Source organism: Haliotis asinina, chromosome 6, assembly GCF_037392515.1.
Source record: "Haliotis asinina isolate JCU_RB_2024 chromosome 6, JCU_Hal_asi_v2, whole genome shotgun sequence".
Taxonomy (NCBI): Eukaryota; Metazoa; Mollusca; class Gastropoda; order Lepetellida; family Haliotidae; genus Haliotis; species Haliotis asinina.
This window is the reverse complement of record NC_090285.1, coordinates 13,327,657-13,346,391: the sequence shown is the minus strand read 5'-3', so window position 1 is coordinate 13,346,391 and position 18,735 is coordinate 13,327,657. Positions and strand designations below refer to the sequence as shown.

The 18,735-nt window shown below is 40.3% G+C and overlaps 1 protein-coding gene across 1 annotated transcript in view; it reads left to right on the top strand.

Annotated features, from left to right (window-relative positions):
- The first annotated feature begins 247 nt into the window (after positions 1–247).
- Positions 248–18,735, top strand: part of LOC137287691 (cadherin-related tumor suppressor-like) — a 51,604-nt gene continuing 33,116 nt past the window's right edge. Inside the window, exons 1-16 of the mRNA XM_067820081.1 lie at positions 248–257; positions 1,627–1,902; positions 3,273–3,523; positions 4,130–4,297; positions 5,021–5,273; positions 5,497–5,781; positions 6,383–6,639; positions 7,277–7,438; positions 8,481–8,733; positions 9,357–9,638; positions 11,467–11,717; positions 14,769–14,942; positions 15,386–15,653; positions 16,112–16,384; positions 17,107–17,354; positions 17,815–17,988. Coding sequence (XP_067676182.1) covers positions 248–257; positions 1,627–1,902; positions 3,273–3,523; positions 4,130–4,297; positions 5,021–5,273; positions 5,497–5,781; positions 6,383–6,639; positions 7,277–7,438; positions 8,481–8,733; positions 9,357–9,638; positions 11,467–11,717; positions 14,769–14,942; positions 15,386–15,653; positions 16,112–16,384; positions 17,107–17,354; positions 17,815–17,988 — 3,585 coding nt within the window. The remainder of the gene's footprint in view (positions 258–1,626; positions 1,903–3,272; positions 3,524–4,129; positions 4,298–5,020; positions 5,274–5,496; positions 5,782–6,382; positions 6,640–7,276; positions 7,439–8,480; positions 8,734–9,356; positions 9,639–11,466; positions 11,718–14,768; positions 14,943–15,385; positions 15,654–16,111; positions 16,385–17,106; positions 17,355–17,814; positions 17,989–18,735) is intronic.

The following is an 18,735-nucleotide window of genomic DNA, read 5'->3' as shown; positions in this document are numbered from 1 at the left end:
GCACAATGTGTCAGTGTGATGGCAGCTTAAAGTGTGTGGTGATATTTATCTTGACTTGTACATCTTGAGGGATGCCCTCACATGCTGATATGGTGCTGACAAGTCATTCAATATGAACCGGATGATCAAACCTGTGATCACAGATAGAAATGGAATGTCAGTTTCTCTGCCACGTCATTTTACTCATAGATGATGACATTTGAGAGTCACCACACTGACTAAAAATAGCAGTACGAATATCTTCAATATGGCGATGGGTTAGCCAGTGAAATACTGATGAATATTGTGCAGTTAAACAGTCCAACAAATGTTGGACTATAATGGAGTTAAAGGTCTAGGGACAAAGTTCTTAATATAAGTGGCATAAATGGAAATGACTGAATTTGAATGTTTCAATAGTGATTAATTTACTGGTATGCATGCATCCTCTAAACAAGTTCTGAATATTCATACTGACCCACATTGCCATGAGAAGCTGTCTCCTATTAGGACATCACCATTTTAGCAAAAGGCTCTTCTCTTTGGATATTTGTTTATTCATACAATTTCACTTTGCACACTTTATAGTGTCCATGGACTTGAATTTCAGTTACATAGTAATTGCGGAATTGTTGCTGTGGAATTAGACTACAGGCTGTTCAGCTTGACCTGATCAAGTGAATAGTAATGCATTGTGTGACTGTGTCATAATTGGTTGAATCTGTTATTGTGAAGGTGTGTGTGACAAGGTCCCCGTTTGACATCTGTGAACACTTAGTTACAGATGGTTTAATGGTTCCTATTCAGGTTTTTAGGCAGCATGCAGCAGTGAAGTGGATCCTGAAAGTAACTGACTTTACATTTTAAAGTTAGTATACCGTAAACGCAACAATAATAACATTCTCTGCTCCTCTATTTAATGAAGTTAACTTGACCAGCTATTTGTGCCATTTGACCTACTGGGTCATGCATATGTAGATTAGCTCAGGTCAAGCTGAATAATCTGTTATTGACACTACCAGTGCTGTTTGTGCAAGATGAGTTATAATGAGTTTACTAGCATGTCACACCTGGTGACTTGATTGATTGCAGATGGATGTACCCTTCATGCTCACAATATCAACCACTGGTCCAGATTTGATTATGTATAAGGAGCCATTTAAATTGGTAAACTAATGGGTGGTTCGGTAGCCTAGTGGTTAAAACAATCACTTGTCACGCCAAAGTCCCAAGTTCAATTCCGAACTCACCCGCGAAGGTCCTGTTTAGAATATTGAATTGTTGTAAGGGGCGACTATTGGGATCATGTGGTCAGACTTGCTGACATGGTTGGCATATGCCATCTGTTCCCAGTTGAACAGATCAATGTTCATGCTGTTGATCTCTGGCTTGTCTTGTCCAGACTCGATTATGTTTAGAACGCGGCCATATGGCTGGAATATTGCTGAGTGCAGCATAACACTAAACTCATTCAAATACTCAATTCCCAACATGGCACAATGCATGTAGGCCATTTCTAGTGTTCCCTGCCATGATATTGCTGGAATATTGCTAAAAGCAGAGTAAAAATAAGCTCAATCACTACCTCACTTAAATAATGTGGAGTATTGAGTAAACAACAAATGAATACAACCTTATGTGTTGCAGGCGAAGTACTGGTGTCTGACTCCTTGATCCGACCACCGATACAAGACGTCTACAGACTCAGCATCAGGGCAGGCGACTCAGGGTATCCCTCTCTGTTCGAGGACACTGAGGTCACCGTGGATGTCTCCAACAACAAGCCTGCTCAGATTCCGGAGGACCTCACTCTGACGGTGGAAGAGTCCACTTCCGTTGGAGGGTATGTGGGTGAGGTTATGGTCATAGATCCTGATGCCTCACCCCTCTACCCTGTAATCTTCTCACTGTTGGATTACTTGGGTAGGTTCTGCAGACCTCTAGTCTTGTATTCTGATATTTTTGCTGGACTTTTCTATTCCACAGAAAATGCTTCTAGCTTAAGAATATTCTTTAAAAAGTCATTATTCCAAGAAAATCTTATAGAAAGTCCCCATTCCAGGAATGCTGCATAGAAAGTGAGTCTGTAGATATTCTAAGGAATGTTCCTTCTCACAGATTTATATTCCATATTATATTATATTTAAGAACAATGTACATAAAATACTTTAACCTAAACCATTGTTCGGAATTATGTGCAATAAAACAATGGCTATTACTTGGACTTCATTGGGTTAAAAGTTTCAGTCTGTATTCTTGTTAGTGAACCTCAGTGCTTTTTCAAATAATCTCTTAAAATATATTCAGGCCCCTGTTTCAAAACAAATACAGTTGTGCCCCATTTATCCGAACCTCAGATATCCAGAAAACTTGCCTTCCGAATGAAAATTCCTTAAAACGAATTCACAACGTTGTAAAACTACTCACCTATCCGGAAATCCGGTTTCCGTAACCGTACGGTCATTTTCACATACAAAATAATAAATTATGTGCATTTTTTGTCTCGTATATCTGGACGGGTGAGCACCTGTATGTTTACACACGTGATTACTGAGGACCTCGCGTGCCGTAACATGAAAGAAGTCGGTAGTCTTATAATGAAGGCTGAGGAGATTAATCATTTCTTAGCAGCAAGGTGACACTGAGTTAATTTTGAGATGTGTCAATTTGTGGTTCACTATAATTAATTAATCCAGATGATCAAGCAAGCCTGGACAGCTGTAAGTGTAAAAGACAATTGCTAACTGCTTTCGTCATGTGGATATTATTCTATCAAATAAGGACCGGGTACATGAAAACATGCACTATGATCCTACGCAGAAGTTGGTCGTGTGACTGTTACTGCCGATGATCTTGTGAATGTTGACAGTGACGAACTGACCTGCTAAAGTCCCCTCGCTTTTCTAGACAGCCAGTGCAAAATGATTATGTCTGATGCCTACTATGTTCGTTTCTTTGTGCGGTTCTTTGTGCATATGGCTCGTGGTTCAGATATCCGAAAATTCGCTTATCCTGACATTATCAGTAAAACAAGTGTTCAGATAAAAAGGGCACGGCTGTATATGCTTATCATTAAAAATATGAATGTGTCCTTTTATTGCTGAGAAGTGAGTAGAAGATACAATGTATTTTTTTATCTATATGAAAAATATTAATTAGATTTAACATTAGAAATATCGATACTGAACACAAACTAGATTCCTAATCTGGAAATCAAACATGCTTGCCCTGTTGCTTTGTCAGTATAGAACTGTGTAGATAGTTATACATGTATATCTCTCCTTTTGTTCCAGATACCTTCCACATTGATTCCACATCAGGGGAGATAACCACTGTGGTAACACTGGATGCAGAGAGGCAGTCCCAGTACATCACCAGAGTGCAGATTGAGGATCATGGCATTCCCACACATGTCATGACAGCCACTGTTACGGTCAACATAGCAGATATCAATGACAATTACCCAATGTTCTCTTCTCCAATGGGATATGCTGTCACAATTGAGGAAAATGATGCTGAACTGGAGACTGCAATTCTGACACTGGTAAAAACTTTTTGCAACTTCAGATCTGATGTACTCTTTTGTTTTTTGTAGATTTGGGGTAAAAACACATCACAATATCCTTAACTGGCAGAAATATGGTATCAGTTGATCAAGATATGTCAGCGAGTGTGGTGAGTTCAACCTAATGTGGAGGAAAGGTGATACAGGTCTCAAAAATTTACAACAGTGGTAAAGCCACAAGCATTTGTATTGGGCTGACAAAATTAGAAATTAGAAAGCTCAGTGAACTAGGATCCAAACCCATGATAATAGGTTTTTGGACACTCTCTACACAACAGTTTGCCAAGCCATTGCTGAGGCACATGTGACCACAACCCCTCCGCTACCCAAGTAGTGGACTTATTAGTGACATGCCTGATTGTGTGTCTATGTCCTCTATCAGTACATTTTCAGATACGTTTTGGGGGGCTGCTTGGAGCCAATATTCTCATAGGTTTTCATGAGAATCATCATTGTTTACTTCGAGTCGGTTGGGAAATAGAAATGGTGACAAAACATAGCGTTGGAAAGTATTTGTCTTTCATGAATATCTATTCATTTTGGGTTTAGATTGTAGTAGCACTCACTTCACTCATTTTTTTTCAGAAACCAGCTTTTGTTGTCACTGACTCGGATACAAGAGACAACAACTTTGTGTATGAACTCCTTGGGCAGTATTCAGAACATTTTGAAATGGATGAGAGATCTGGGGTGATAACTCTTGCCCCAGACATAGACATTGACTGTGAACGTGTATGTGAGTACAACCTCAAGGTGAGTTTTTGGTGTAACTGAAGAAATCAGTATCTGCCATTGATGACTTCTTATCAATCATAAGTATTGAATTAGTTTGAATCACTTTCACATCTTGCACGGAAAACAGGATAAAATATTGTGCTATATTACTTTCAGGACTGAAGAAGATTAAATCATTTTATCTTAGATTTCTCAATTTGTGTTGATTATACCTGTGTGAGTGATTGCTAGTTTTTATGGTATATTATCCTGTGTTGTTTAGATGATGGAGAAAAACTGGAACATTATAACATCCATTATTGGTTTTTGATGCATATCTGCACATATCCACACCCACACCCACATAGATACACACAGACACACATCCATGTACAGACACACAAAGATGTACATGCATACGCGCACTCACACACACACATGCACACACACACACATTCACTCACAGATGCTCACAGGCACACACGTTCTTGTACAGACACATCCACACTCACATCCACACAGATGTGTGCACATGCACACACACACACACACATTCATTCATGCACAAAGATATCCACATACAGACACACAGGCACAAACACGTCCATACACAGATACACACAACTACACATCCATACACAGATACAGACACATCCACACACACTCACACATTTTGATGTATAAGTTTAATTTTCTGACAATCATTTACCAGTAATTAATTAAGGATACCAGCTTATTGACATAACACTTTTCTTTCTGCAGATAAACGTAACAGATGAGGGTGGTGTAGGTTTAACTTCCACTGCTCCCCTGCATATATCTGTGGAAGACATCAACGACAATCCTCCCGACATCACCCCTGATGTTGTGTACAGTGTGAGCCCAAATGCCTCTGTTGGCGAAGTTGTTGGGAAGGTGCATGCAGTGGACCGTGACATTAGTGACCAAAACCATCAACTGACCTTCACTCTCACAAATGGAGGATTTGGAAAATTTGCCGTAGGATTTGATACTGGTACAGTATTTTTATCCCTTTGTTTGAATGATGGCAATCAGTATGTCTGTCCTAAGTTCATTCTTGCCTTTCATATTTTCAAAGGATGTTTTCAGTGAAGGACAATATCAGGGTATGCAGTGTGTCATGCAAAATGTTGTATTACCAGCATGAATGGTTCTTGTATTGTATGCATTTGCACTTGTTTGATTAGTTTCTTGTTTTGTTTCACCTCCTCTCAAAGGTATCATAACAGTTGCTGACAATCTGACGAGAGAACCGCTGTTAGACAAGTACAGGCTACAGTTCACAGTTCGAGATTCCGGGTTCCCCAGCTTGAGCTCTGAGGCACTATACACTGTACATGTGCCCATTAACAGACGACCTGTCTTCAAAAATACCAAGGTTTCTGTTCATGTCCCCGAGGATGTGGAGATAGGGTATGTCATTGCGGATGTAGGTGTGGATGATGAAGATTCCATGACGGGAGGAATAAGTGACATCACCTACAACCTTGAAGGAGATCAAGGTACACATATTCAAAGCTTGTGAGGATTCTTGGAAGAATGGTTCCTCAGTGTGGCATGATTGTAATTGACATAATGAAATGTGAATATTGGCAGCTCATTGATGTGGATGATTGTGTCGTACCTGTAAATTACAATGTGGATTCTGAGTGTCTCGTCTCAATTTATTGTAGGCTACTTTCATATAGCTTGGATATTGCTGAGTGCAGTGTTCTGTGATGAAGACTCCAGTTTTTGTTTGGACGGACGGACGGACGGACGGACGGACTCACTCACTCACTCACTCACTCACTCACATGAATTGACTGGACCTGTAGTACTTAACATTTCACAGGAATACCGAGATATTTTATGTTGTGAGAAATTACTGAAGTGTATTATTAACTTAATAAAGATTATGTAGTATATATTGTCCCAGCCAGGCATCTCAACCAACATTACATTCAAATAAGTATGACTAACCAAGAGAGCTGTCAATCAGTTATAATTCCAGTACAGAATCCTAAATGCTTTGTAGTTATAGACTCAGCTTTCCACTGATATGGTGGCAGGTAAGCAGTTTTCACTGTCAGCCGATTCACATTTACCACGGTATCATTCCAGGTCTCTTCACAATCGACAGGTATACTGGGCTGATCATCACTAAAGCCTTGCTTGATGCTGAACAGTCAGCCAGTGTGGACATGACAGCCACTATAGTGGACGCAGGTATACCCACCTACACTGGGACGACAGCTGTCCATGTCGACATCCAGGGCGTCAATGACAACATCCCCACATTCTCATCTTCCACTGGTTACACAGCCATCATACGAGAGGATGTTGGAGTCAGATCCACTGGCCCAGTTGAAGTTGTCTTGGTGAGATTAAACATGCCCTGTAATGGGATATGTGAGCTAAAATTTTATGTAGCAATGCCGTTATTTCAACCATAGAGTGACTGTAACTCTAACAGACTGTATTTCCTACTTTTCTCTATAGTTTTTGGACGCATTAATGGTAACCGTTAATTTATTTTCTGTTGTGGGACTTTTAATGAAAACTGATGCTCTGCAATAGAAGTCCTGCGACAATACACAACAAATCAGTAATATGAGAAAATGACACTGTAATGAAAGAGCAAAAAACGTCTTAATAGAAGCAAGAAAGACTGACTGTCAATAGGAAAAATGGTGTGTAACTATTCATCTTTCAATGCTAATGCAGAATATTATGAAGTGTATAATATCTAGATGTAAATTTACTTATTGTGTGTTTATCATTGTAACAGGTGAACATCCATCTTATTCTGTGTACACCTACTTTGGATGAAGAGTGCTTATTTTAGAGATTGGGCTCTCAGTTCCATTTTGTCAGCTGCATGCTTTCAAATATATGTTTCTAGTTTTGGATTATGTTCACACTGTTTAGTGGTTCTGTTTCCCTCAGTGTATACATTATTGTCACTTATTCCAGTCTTCATTAGTAGGCCAATGTTAAAACTAATGTGATGTGCAGACTCCGGGACTGGCTATAGCTGACGAAGATGGGGATGACGTGCATGTCCATTTGTCTGGCGATGGTGCGGAACTGTTTGCAGTTGATCAGTCGACTCGCACAATCACTCTGGAAGAACCAGACAGCATCGACTGTGAACGTCAGTGTCTCTACAACTTATCGGTAACTAAAACTGTGGTATTTTAGCTGTATTGCATTTGTGTTAAGATGCTGACTGAAAACAATTGTACATCAACAAGAGATTGTAGTGTTCTTAGCAAAATTACTAAATTAGCACGTCTCTGGATGAATATCTTTTTGTTTGCTATTTATTTAATGCCACACCCAGCAATATTCCACCTATATGGCATTGGTCTGTAAATAATCATGTCGGGACCAGACAATGCAGTGATCAATGGCATGCACATGAATCTACGCAGTTGTGATACAAAACAGTGAACCTTACCAACCGATAGTATTAGAAGCCTCTTAAAACAAGTATAGGTTGTTGAAGACCATTTCTAATCTCAATCTAATCTGGAAGCTTAACCAAGCAGTTAAGGTGTCTACTCATCAATGCCAAAGTTTGATTCCCCTCATGGGCATGGTGTGTAAAGCCCATTGTGATACTGATGGAATATTGCTAAAAGCAGCTTAAAATTAAACTCACTCATTCACTCTCAACACCGTTGGTACATATGGCTTCAAGAGGCCAATCAGAATTGAGAATCTCTAACATGAAGATGTGGCAAACATGGAAAGTTTTTACATATAATGAGTCTACCCTCATGACTTTTCAGAACTTGTCCTACACAAAAGTATCCACCTGTGACACTAACCATGACCCATGCAGTGGCTTCTCCTATGCAGAAGGAAATCTGTGCAGGTCCAGGTTGTAACTGATCTTCAGCAACCCATGCATGTCGTAAGAAGTGACTAATGGCATCAGGTGGTCAGGCTTGCTGACTTGGTTGAGACATGTCACTATATCCCAAATGCATAGAATGATGCTCATGCTGTGAATCACGTAACTGTCTGGTCCTGATTCAAGTATTTAGAGACCGCAATCATGTGTACCTGAAATATTGCTTAGTGTCGCTTTAAACAACAAAGCAACTGAGCAGAGGAGCAGCATGTAGTATCATTCTGATATGATGGGGTTCAAACCACCATTAAACTGTTGCACCACAGATCTAATCTCTGACTTAACACGTGTCTTCTACAGATCATAGCATCAGACAGTGGCTCTCCAGAGTTGACCAGTTCTGCTGAGCTGACAATCCAGATTGAAGACGTGAATGAACACGCTCCAGAATTTGCCAAGACCTATGTTTACCCAGTTCGTGCAGCGGCTCCTGTAGGAACACTGATCGGTTACGTGGAGGCCATGGACAAAGACTTTGGGGACAGAAACAGTGATGTCTCATATGTTCTGAAATCAGGAGGCTATGACAAATTTGCTGTCCATTCTGACACAGGTACTACAGCTACAAGAATACAAGAATAGTTGTGTTTTGTGTTTAAACATGCCAAGATTGGATTATACATGTAATTGTTTGTATTTTCAGATTTTGAGTTTGATCATTTGTCCGCTTTATTTGTAGTGGGAAGCACCATAATATTAAATTTTGCATACAGTTAATACTGCAACATGTGTCATATTTGGGATAACACTTTCTTAGTAAAGTACAAATTTTAGTACTTTTTGTTTGAGTCCCATCTGAGATTCGAACCCGCATCCTCAGAGTCAGGCACCTAATTGCCAGCACACAAAGTCAGCTGCCTAGCCCGCTCAGCCACTACGACTTTCACGAAAGGGAAGTCGAACCACTGGTAGTCTAGACTGCACACTGTGTCCATTGTGTACCCCTCTGATAGGTTGAAATGGGCTTGGCTCCCACGGCTGAAACCTATGATTACACCTCTTTCTAAAATACATTGTGTAATCATAGTGAATACAGTGTTCAATATACAATGTAGACTTTACTTAGAAAGGAATATTAGATGGAAAGACTTTCTTCACAAGGTGCCTGAATTATTCTCCAAAACTCACTCCCATATTGAAACATTATTTCTAAAAACAAGACTATTATGTATCCAGGAGCCATCACGGTGGCTGACAGCCTCATCCGTGAGCCTCAGCTGAAGCAGTATGACCTTCAGGTGGAGGCACGTGACCTTGGATACCCTCAGAGGTCAGCTGAAACAACTGTTGTGATCAAAGTCCCAGTGAACGAGGAACCAGTGTTTGCCAATACCATGGTGTACAATGTGTCAGAAGACTACACTGTAGGCGATATCATTGGGACTGTAAAAGCAGAAGATGTAGATCTGGGAGTGGGAGAAAAGCAGTATCTGACCTACAGTATTCTTGGAGGCGATGGTAAGGGCTCGGGCGAGAGGCAGTGGGCTATAGTATTCTTGTAGGCAATGGTGAGGGATGGGAAGATGTAGATCAGGGAATGGGAGAGAGGCAGTGGGCTGTAGTATTCTTGTAGGCGATTGTGAGGGATGGGAAGATGTAGATCAGGGAATGCGAGAGACTCAGTGGGCTATAGTATTCTTACAGGCAATGATGAGGGATGGGAAGATGTAGATCAGTGAATGGGAGAGAGGCAGTGGGCTATAGTATTCTTGTAGGCAATGTTGAGGGATGGTAAGATATAGATCAGGGAATCGGAGAGAGGCAGTGGGCTGTAGTATTCTTGTAGGCAATGTTGAGGGATGGTAAGATGTAGATCAGTGAATGGGTGAGAGGCAGTGGGCTATAGTATTCTTGTAGGCAATGTTGAGGGATGGTAAGATATAGATCAGGGAATGGGAGAGAGGCAGTGGGCTGTAGTATTCTTGTAGGCAATGTTGAGGGATGGTAAGATGTAGATCAGTGAATGGGTGAGAGGCAGTGGGCTATAGTATTCTTGCAGGCAGTGGTGAGGGATGGGAAGATGTAGATCAGTGAATGCGAGAGAGGCAGTGGGCTATTATAAGTATTCTTGCAGGCAGTGGTGAGGGATGGGAAGATGTAGATCAGTGAATGGGAGAGAGGCAGTGGGCTGTAGTATTCTTGTAGGCAGTGGTGAGGGATGGGAAGATGTAGATCAGTGAATGCGAGAGAGGCAGTGGGCTATAGTATTCTTGTAGGCAATGTTGAGGGATGGTAAGATGTAGATCAGGGAATGGGAGAGAGGCAGTGGGCTGTAGTATTCTTGCAGGCAATGTTGAGGGATGGTAAGATGTAGATCAGGGAATGGGAGAGAGGCAGTGAGCTGTAGTATTCTTGCAGGCAATGTTGAGGGATGGGAAGATGTAGATCAGGGAATGCAAGAGAGGCAGTGGGCTGTAGTATTCTTGTAGGCAGTGGTGAGGGATGGGAAGATGTAGATCAGTGAATGCGAGAGAGGCAGTGGGCTATAGTATTCTTACAGGCAGTGGTGAGGGATGGGAAGATGTAGATCAGTGAATGGGAGAGAGGCAGTGGGCTATAGTATTCTTGCAGGCAATGTTGAGGGATGGGAAGATGTAGATCAGGGAATGGGAGAGAGGCAGTGGGCTGTAGTATTCTTGTAGGCAGTGGTGAGGGATGGTAAGATGTAGATCAGTGAATGGGAGAGAGGCAGTGGGCTGTAGTATTCTTGTAGGCAGTGGTGAGGGATGGTAAGATGTAGATCAGGGAATGGGAGAGAGGCAGTGGGCTATAGTATTCTTGCAGGCAATGTTGAGGGATGGTAAGATGTAGATCAGGGAATGGGAGAGAGGCAGTGGGCTATAGTATTCTTGTAGGCAGTGGTGAGGGATGGGAAGATGTAGATCAGGGAATGCGAGAGAGGCAGTGGGCTATAATATTCTTGTAGGCAGTGGTGAGGGATGGTAAGATGTAGATCAGGGAATGTGAGAGAGGCAGTGGGCTATGGTATTCTTGGAGGTGATGGTGAGGGGATGGGAAGATATTGATCTGGGTATCGTACAGTGTCTTTTGAGGCGATGTGAAAGCAATTAGAATGGAAGAGGATGCGAATACTAGACATGAAATTTGCAGTCTTGCTCTGTATTATCGACCCTTGAGGGCAGTGGTGGAGGAGACTGCAGATAGGACTTAAAGCAGTCCTTTTCTTGTTCAAAGGATGAGGCCAACTCTTTTGTCATGTCGGCAATAAATACTGAAATCATGTTCCTAAATCTGTACTTTACCAAGTCACATGTTTCCTTTTCAGGTGTTTTTTCTGTAGACAGGAGAACTGGGGACATAATCCTGTTTGATGACCTTGATGCAGAATCAAGGAGCTCCTATGAGCTGAAGGTGAAGGTTGAAGACCATGGCTATCCATCTCTGACATCAACCGGATCACTCATCATCAATGTTGATGATGTCAATGATAATCCACCTGTGTTTACAGCACCCCAAGGATACATTGCAAGGGTGTCTGAGATGGCTGATGTGACCGTCACTCCAATTGTTGAAATAGTAAGTATTAAACATTTTCTAATGAAATGTGCTTTGATGGAGTGGTAAGAATGTTTAGGCAACACTTGAAACTTTAAAATTTGTATCAAGCTGTTTACTTGTAATACTAAGGTGTGAATGAGAAGTCTCTTACCTATGATAACAATGTGTAATAACTTTCCATAGTGCAAACTATTGAGGATGAAGCTAGCGGGTACTGATACATGTAATCTCCAGTGTCACTTTTATAAAATTAACTATCATGTTTGAAGTTTGCTTAAACAAAAAAATACTCAATTATATTATACTTCTAGTAAAATGTTTCATTTATGTTTCAAGTACTGAGCAACATGCGCTCTTTTTAGTTGAGAGAGATTTCTTAAGCTACTAAAAGATATATACAACTGAAAAGTATATAGCTAGTAAAACCAAAAACTTATAAACCGACAGTGATGATAATGTTCTGAAAGGACATCTTTTCATGTATATCCGTCAAATATAATACAATCTTGCATCTTCGGGCAATTATCTTAATAATGTCCCCCTGCCCTAGGCATTGTCTTAATAATGTCCCTCTCTCCTGGGTATTATCTTAGTAACATCCTTCTGGCCCTGCATTTTGAATTATTACTTGTTGAATTATTACTTACTTTTCAAATTATCTATCCTACACAAAGATCCCTAAATAAGGAAGTGGAAACACTTATCTCCTGTTCTAATACTGAACACTGAAGCACTCTTATAATATGAATTAATATTTCTAATCTCCTCCCACTCCACTGATAATAGTCATCCATATTTCTTCAATCTTATATACCCTCTATAGGAACTGTCATGATATTCTGTGCAGTTATGTACCTGTTAGAACCTTATATAATTACAAAACCTCAAGGATGTGATGTATATTGCCTTTTATGCCATACGCAATGTATCTGAGCATTGAAATGGAATAGAAAAAAGTCATGAAAAGGGACAGCCAGGTGTGCGAGAAAGCATGGAGACAACACAGCACGGGTTAATGAATAAATAGCTTTCTGGGCACTTGCGCATGTGTGTCTCAAACACCTGGCTGTGCCTTTCTGTGCCCTCCTCCCTCGTTATAAACAGTGAACTGTGTCAATATTTTAATGATAGTTTGTTAAACAACTTTTGTATTGTTAGGACAAAAATTCTGCAAAAACCTTACAGAGTTGGTATGATGTTTTCATTATGATCAGTGTTTCATTGAGTATGTTATGCTTATTAGTTTGCGAGTTACATTGCAATTCATTGGTCCACTTTTGAACTAAACGGACTGTAAAATTTCTGTGTGTTATTGTACACAGAAAAATGTTATCTTTCCAAATTTTGATCAGTTAGTGACACTACCAGAATGCTAAAAAGCATTCAAAAGGAATCCAAAACATTTGAAACAAACCAATATAGTCTTATGGACTTCAATGAAAGCTTTTATGTGGGAGATGTCAGTCCTATCTGCTGAGATCAGTGCTAATGATGTTGATCACTGGATTGTGTCATCCAGACTCAATTATTTACAGACTACTGCCAAGCATGCCATATAGCTGAAATATTGCTGAGTGTTGCATTAAACAAGAGACAAACAAGCACAATTTTATTGTGATAATTGGTGACCTCACTGCATGAAGCACTGCATTCAGGATAGAGTTGCTTCCCTTTGGCATGTCAGAAAACTACTGTCTGTTTGGGTTTAAATCAGAATAATAAATGATAGAAAATAGTGATAAGACAAGTGAAGTGCAGAAAATATAGATAAAACACATGGTCTTGAAACCTCTTTACAAATAGGTATCTGAAATCTAACGTTTTTTTATATTGATCAGTCATATAACATCAGATTTCAGACCCTTTTGGGTATAAATTTTTCAGAACCATGTGTCTTATTGATGTTTTGTTCACTTATTTTGAGTTGTTTTATCATTCGTCATTTAAACTCAAATGGACTGTATGTGATCAATAATGATACTATTATACCTGACTGTTTTTCTGCATGTATTAGATCTACATCACTTAAGGCTATCGCCCTTCATTAAAATAACAAGTAATGGTATATTTATATCCCCTGCAACAACAAAGTTAGTCCGAAGCAGATCTCATAAACTGTTAACCAAACTTGGTACACATGCCAAGCATGATCCCGAGATGTACCTTTTGGGGGTTAGACCCAGATATGAATGAAGAATTTTGACGTTTTCCATGGAAACATGACTTAGGCTGTGACTATGACGCATGATTAGGATGTCATGTTGTCTGGAGAAGATCTTCCAAACTATACGTGTAAGCTCCATCAAATTGGGTACACGTTTCAAGCATAGTCCATGGATGGGCATTTTAGGGGTTAGAACCAGATATGAATTTTATTTTTTTGTGGTTTCCATGGAAACATGACTTTGGCTGTGGCTTTGAGGATTTTATCTTGTCGGAGCAGATCTTCCAACATTTTGCTTTATCAGACTTGGTACACATGTTCGCCATGTTCGCCATGTTTACCATGTTTACCATGATCCCAAGATGTGCCCTTTGGGGGCTACACAAGTGTGTGAAATTTATTTTTGGTGGTTTCCATGACAACAAGTTTGACTTCAAAGTTAGTGACTGTGCTCTTTTCTGGAGCAGAACTTTAAAACCGTTCACTATTTCTTCACCAAACTTGACATATAGAAGATAGGTCTGGTGGTATAGTGGCGCCTTTGGTAGTTTTGGATTTCTGAATAAAATATTTTTTGTGTTTCCATGGCAACAAGACTGAATTTGGTAGTAGTGTTCCTTTCAGGAGCAGAACTGTAAAGCCTCAATACTCTCCTTCCACTCTGCCATATGTACACCAAAACATAGACCTACTGTAATCATAATTAGTAGACATATTCATGAAGAATATTTTGAGATTGCAGGGGATATTGATGACTTTGTCTTCTTATTTGTTCAAATCATATGCATTATACCAAATTTCTCTCCCTCAGTTGTAATCACCCATCAAGTATTAGGGACAGTTCTTGCCAGTACGTCTACATTTGAGGTGCATATCTCATTTCCAGACAACGGACTCTTCAATAGGTGCCAGAGTTGTCCGTCCTTGATGCTGATGTAGAGGGAACCACTGAAAACATCAGGTTTGGATTGGAAGGAGTTGGACGCAGTGATTTCCACCTGGACCCAGTCACAGGTCAGCTGACAGTGCACGAGAATGCCACTTTTGATGCAGATCTGCAGCAGATATATAAGTTGAAGGTAAGAGCCCAGCCCTTAGAAATCCACACTAAATTGCTGGAATACTGGAAAACCAAGTGATTCAAACTTTTGTTCATCACATTAAAAAGTTGAGTTCCTCAGTTCCCACCTTGGTAAAACAATTATGAGGTCATTCTTTGCCCCCAGGAATGAAGAATATGGTGTCATAAAACCATACTTGTTCACTACAGTTTCTGTGAGTGCCATTATTAGGTGAACCTCAGTCACCGCTTAATGATATAGTTTTGTCTTTAAAGTACCTGAGTTAAAAGTAGTTCTGTTGGTAAACTATTGCAGAGTGCATTTGCATAGTTACTTGGAAACAACTGAAGAATTAGACAATCAACCAACTGATGTGTTTTTTGCCTAGATGTGATGACACAATTGGAATATTGCTCAATGCAGAGTTCAATAGCAATCACCAAACACTTCTATAACTTTAGATCACAGCAACAGACAAAGGGGGTACCGGCCTGAAGTCCACAGCATCACTAAACATCACTATAGAGGATGTCAATGACAACCCACCCGTGTTCCGGGAGACTTTAGAAGGTATTCTGTCGCCCCTGGTTGTCGACCCCTCATCCCCTATTGGTACAGTGATCTACACATTCCTGGCTGACGATGCTGATGTTGATGCAGACAACAAGAGGATCACCTACATGCTGCAGAGTGGGGGATATGGGAAGTTCTCAGTGGATCCCTTCTCTGGTAAACCACTTGTCAGTATCCTAATTAAAACACACGGATAGACACGTTACATCAGCAAAGTGCTGTCTTGACTGTCGGTTTAGGGCAAGCTCTTTTTGGTGCTCATAATGAAGGAGGCAGTAGGGTAGCCCAGTGGTAAACGTGTTTGTTCATCACACTGAAAGTCAGGGTGGTCCCCTGCCTTGATATTGCTGAAATTTTACTAAAAGCGACTTATAACCATGGTCACTCATTCATAATAACAAGTGTTTCAGTAGAATTCAAGTTCATGGCAAGCTCTTATTAAGTCTGTAAATGTATGGCAGGCTTTTCGTATGATATTATCAAGGGTAAACCTATCCACCGAACAAAACAACACACCAGAAAAATTGATTTGTGCAATGGTATCTTTGAAAACTGGACACTGAGGACTAATTTATCCATTTCAAGTCAGACTGATGGGTGTTGAACATTTTCAGGTGAAGTAAAGATAGCAGATGATCTGACACGTGACCCCCTAGAGAAGGACTACTATCTGAGAGTGAAGGCTGTCGATTCTGGAGCACCACCCCTGTCAGCTGACACCGTACTGCAGCTGCATGTGCCCCTGAATACTCGGCCACAGCCTCAGTCTGATCTCCAGCTGCAGGTACCTGAGAACATCACAGTGGGAGATGTGGTTGGCGTCGTCTACATCAGGGACTTTGACTCACAGACAGATGGCTTCGAGTACTTGCTGGACACAGCCGTGTGTAAGTAACACAGTGCATATTTCATTTTTCAGAACAATTTGAAATCATCAGATCTGTGAAATGGTTTACATGGACTGAAATTATCAAATAATATAAGAATTTACTTTCTTGTGCCTCACAGACAGCTTGGGTTATCTGGGGTGATAATATTCATGATGTTGTATGTACTTAGAACATGTCCATGCAGATGTCCAACAACAACATGTCCAAGAACAAGTTGAAAGATACCTTTCAAAAACACATGCCAACACTTCTTGGTTCACATGGTGTATGCAAAACTGTGCAATGCAGTCTTATTGTTGCTGTCATTATTTTCTTAAATCCAGGTGGGTATTGGGCTGCCTAGTTGTTAAGTATCCACCTTTAGGACTGGGTTCCCTCCCTGTGTGACTGGATATTAGACTGCACTGCAAACAGAGGGAATTTTATATCAGCATAAACTGAATGATCTCTTTCAGCAGGAGTGTGTTGTGTGCATGTTGCTCAGAAGTGAAAATATCATCTGTAATCATTTGTCTGAACACACAGTAATGTAACTAGAAATGGTGAAAGCATGTTAACTCTAGACTTACACAAGTCTCTAAGTAAATGATTATTAGTTAAAACCATAAATCTTGGATCATGTGAATGAAAAGAACAATTTGTTACTATGATGCTTGCATGCAGACTTGACTGTAATATGGATTGAATCGCTACACCTTATGAACTTGTCGTCCCTTCAGCGGAGTTCACCATTGATCCTCTTCGGGGTGAGATACGGACAGTTAAGCCTTTAGATGCTGAGTTCCGTAGTGAGTACATACTCCCCATCACCGTCATCGACCGCGGCTTCCCTACCCACACTGTCTCCACCACTGCTACTGTTATGGTCACCGATGTTGACGACAACCTCCCCCAGTTCTCAGCCCTCACGGAGTACACAGCAACACTTCAGGAAGGGAGATATGATTCTCAACAGGAACTCATCCTGGTTAGTTATGGAGTATTTAGATTACATCCGACAGGATTCCAGATTCTATGTTATGTGACCAGTTAACCACTGAGAATGCTTAAGTTACCAGTAAATAATGTTCCTGTTACCAGTTAACACATTCTTGTGACCAGTCATCATGTTCTTGGTACCAGTTACCATGTTCGTTTTACCAGTAAACACATTCTTCTAACCAGTCAGCATGTTCTTGGTACCAGTTACCATGTTCTTCTTACCAGTTAACATATTCTTGTAACCAGTTAACATGTCCTTGTTACCGGTTAAGGTCTTCCTTTTACAAGTTAGCATAATCCTCTTACTGGGTAAACTCTTCTTACCAGTTAACCTATTCTTACCAGTTACCATATTCTTGTTACCAGATATCATGTTCCTGTTACCAATTAACATGTTCTCACCAGTTACCATGTTCTTGTTATCAGTTAACATATTGTGTCCTCAGTCTCCTGGTCTGTCCATCTGGGACAGGGACATCAGTGACAGCAACAGCGACTACAGGGTGTACCTGAAGGGCCATGGCAGCAACATGTTCCAGATCACACCAGACGGTAACCATATTCTCCTGAAAGGATCGTCGATGCTGGATGCAGAGAATGTCCCAGACTACCATCTTCAGGTGAGACCTGCGGGTGACTGTGTACTCATATCTTCAGCATTCTCTTGTCATGATAACAGTCAGGGTTTGTGAGAATTGTACAAGGAAGTGCACAGCAATATCCAACGAGATGGAGAAATTTATCCTTGTGTTTATCAGGGCTCGATTTAGTGCTTGTTAATTGCATAGGTGCAACCCAATATTCCAAAGTGCAACCTAGTTTTGACTTGAGAAATAAACAAAAAATCAAGCATATTAATATGAGCTAAATTTTCTTCAAAATTTTTGAATAGCTGTTGCACTGAAACACTCCTATATTCATAGACCTGTCTGAACTGTGACAGCTATTGTAAACACTGCCTGGATCAACTGCATCTCTATCTTATGGCATTAAGGATACTACAACATGGAAGTATGTTTATGTGCACTGAAACCTCTGAAGTTTGGTGCAACTGGGTTTTTGTCTTAGGATGCACTTGGTGCAAGTAGGTTAACATCTTTTGAATCAAGTCGTGGTTTATGGAACTGTATGGCCTTCAGCTGTGGAAAATGGAAAGAATTTAAAACCTAAAGTCTTAAAGAACATTCTCATGATAAAAAAAGTACTGTTGATTTTGATATGTTAAATTCATATTGTCAAAGAAAGCTTTTACCTCCCAGGAATACAATTGTTCATATCATTAATCAATCTCGAATATGAAGCTAAAATTTCATGTAAAATTCAGTTGAGAATTGATAATGTGTGAGTTTCAGATATGAACTCTAATA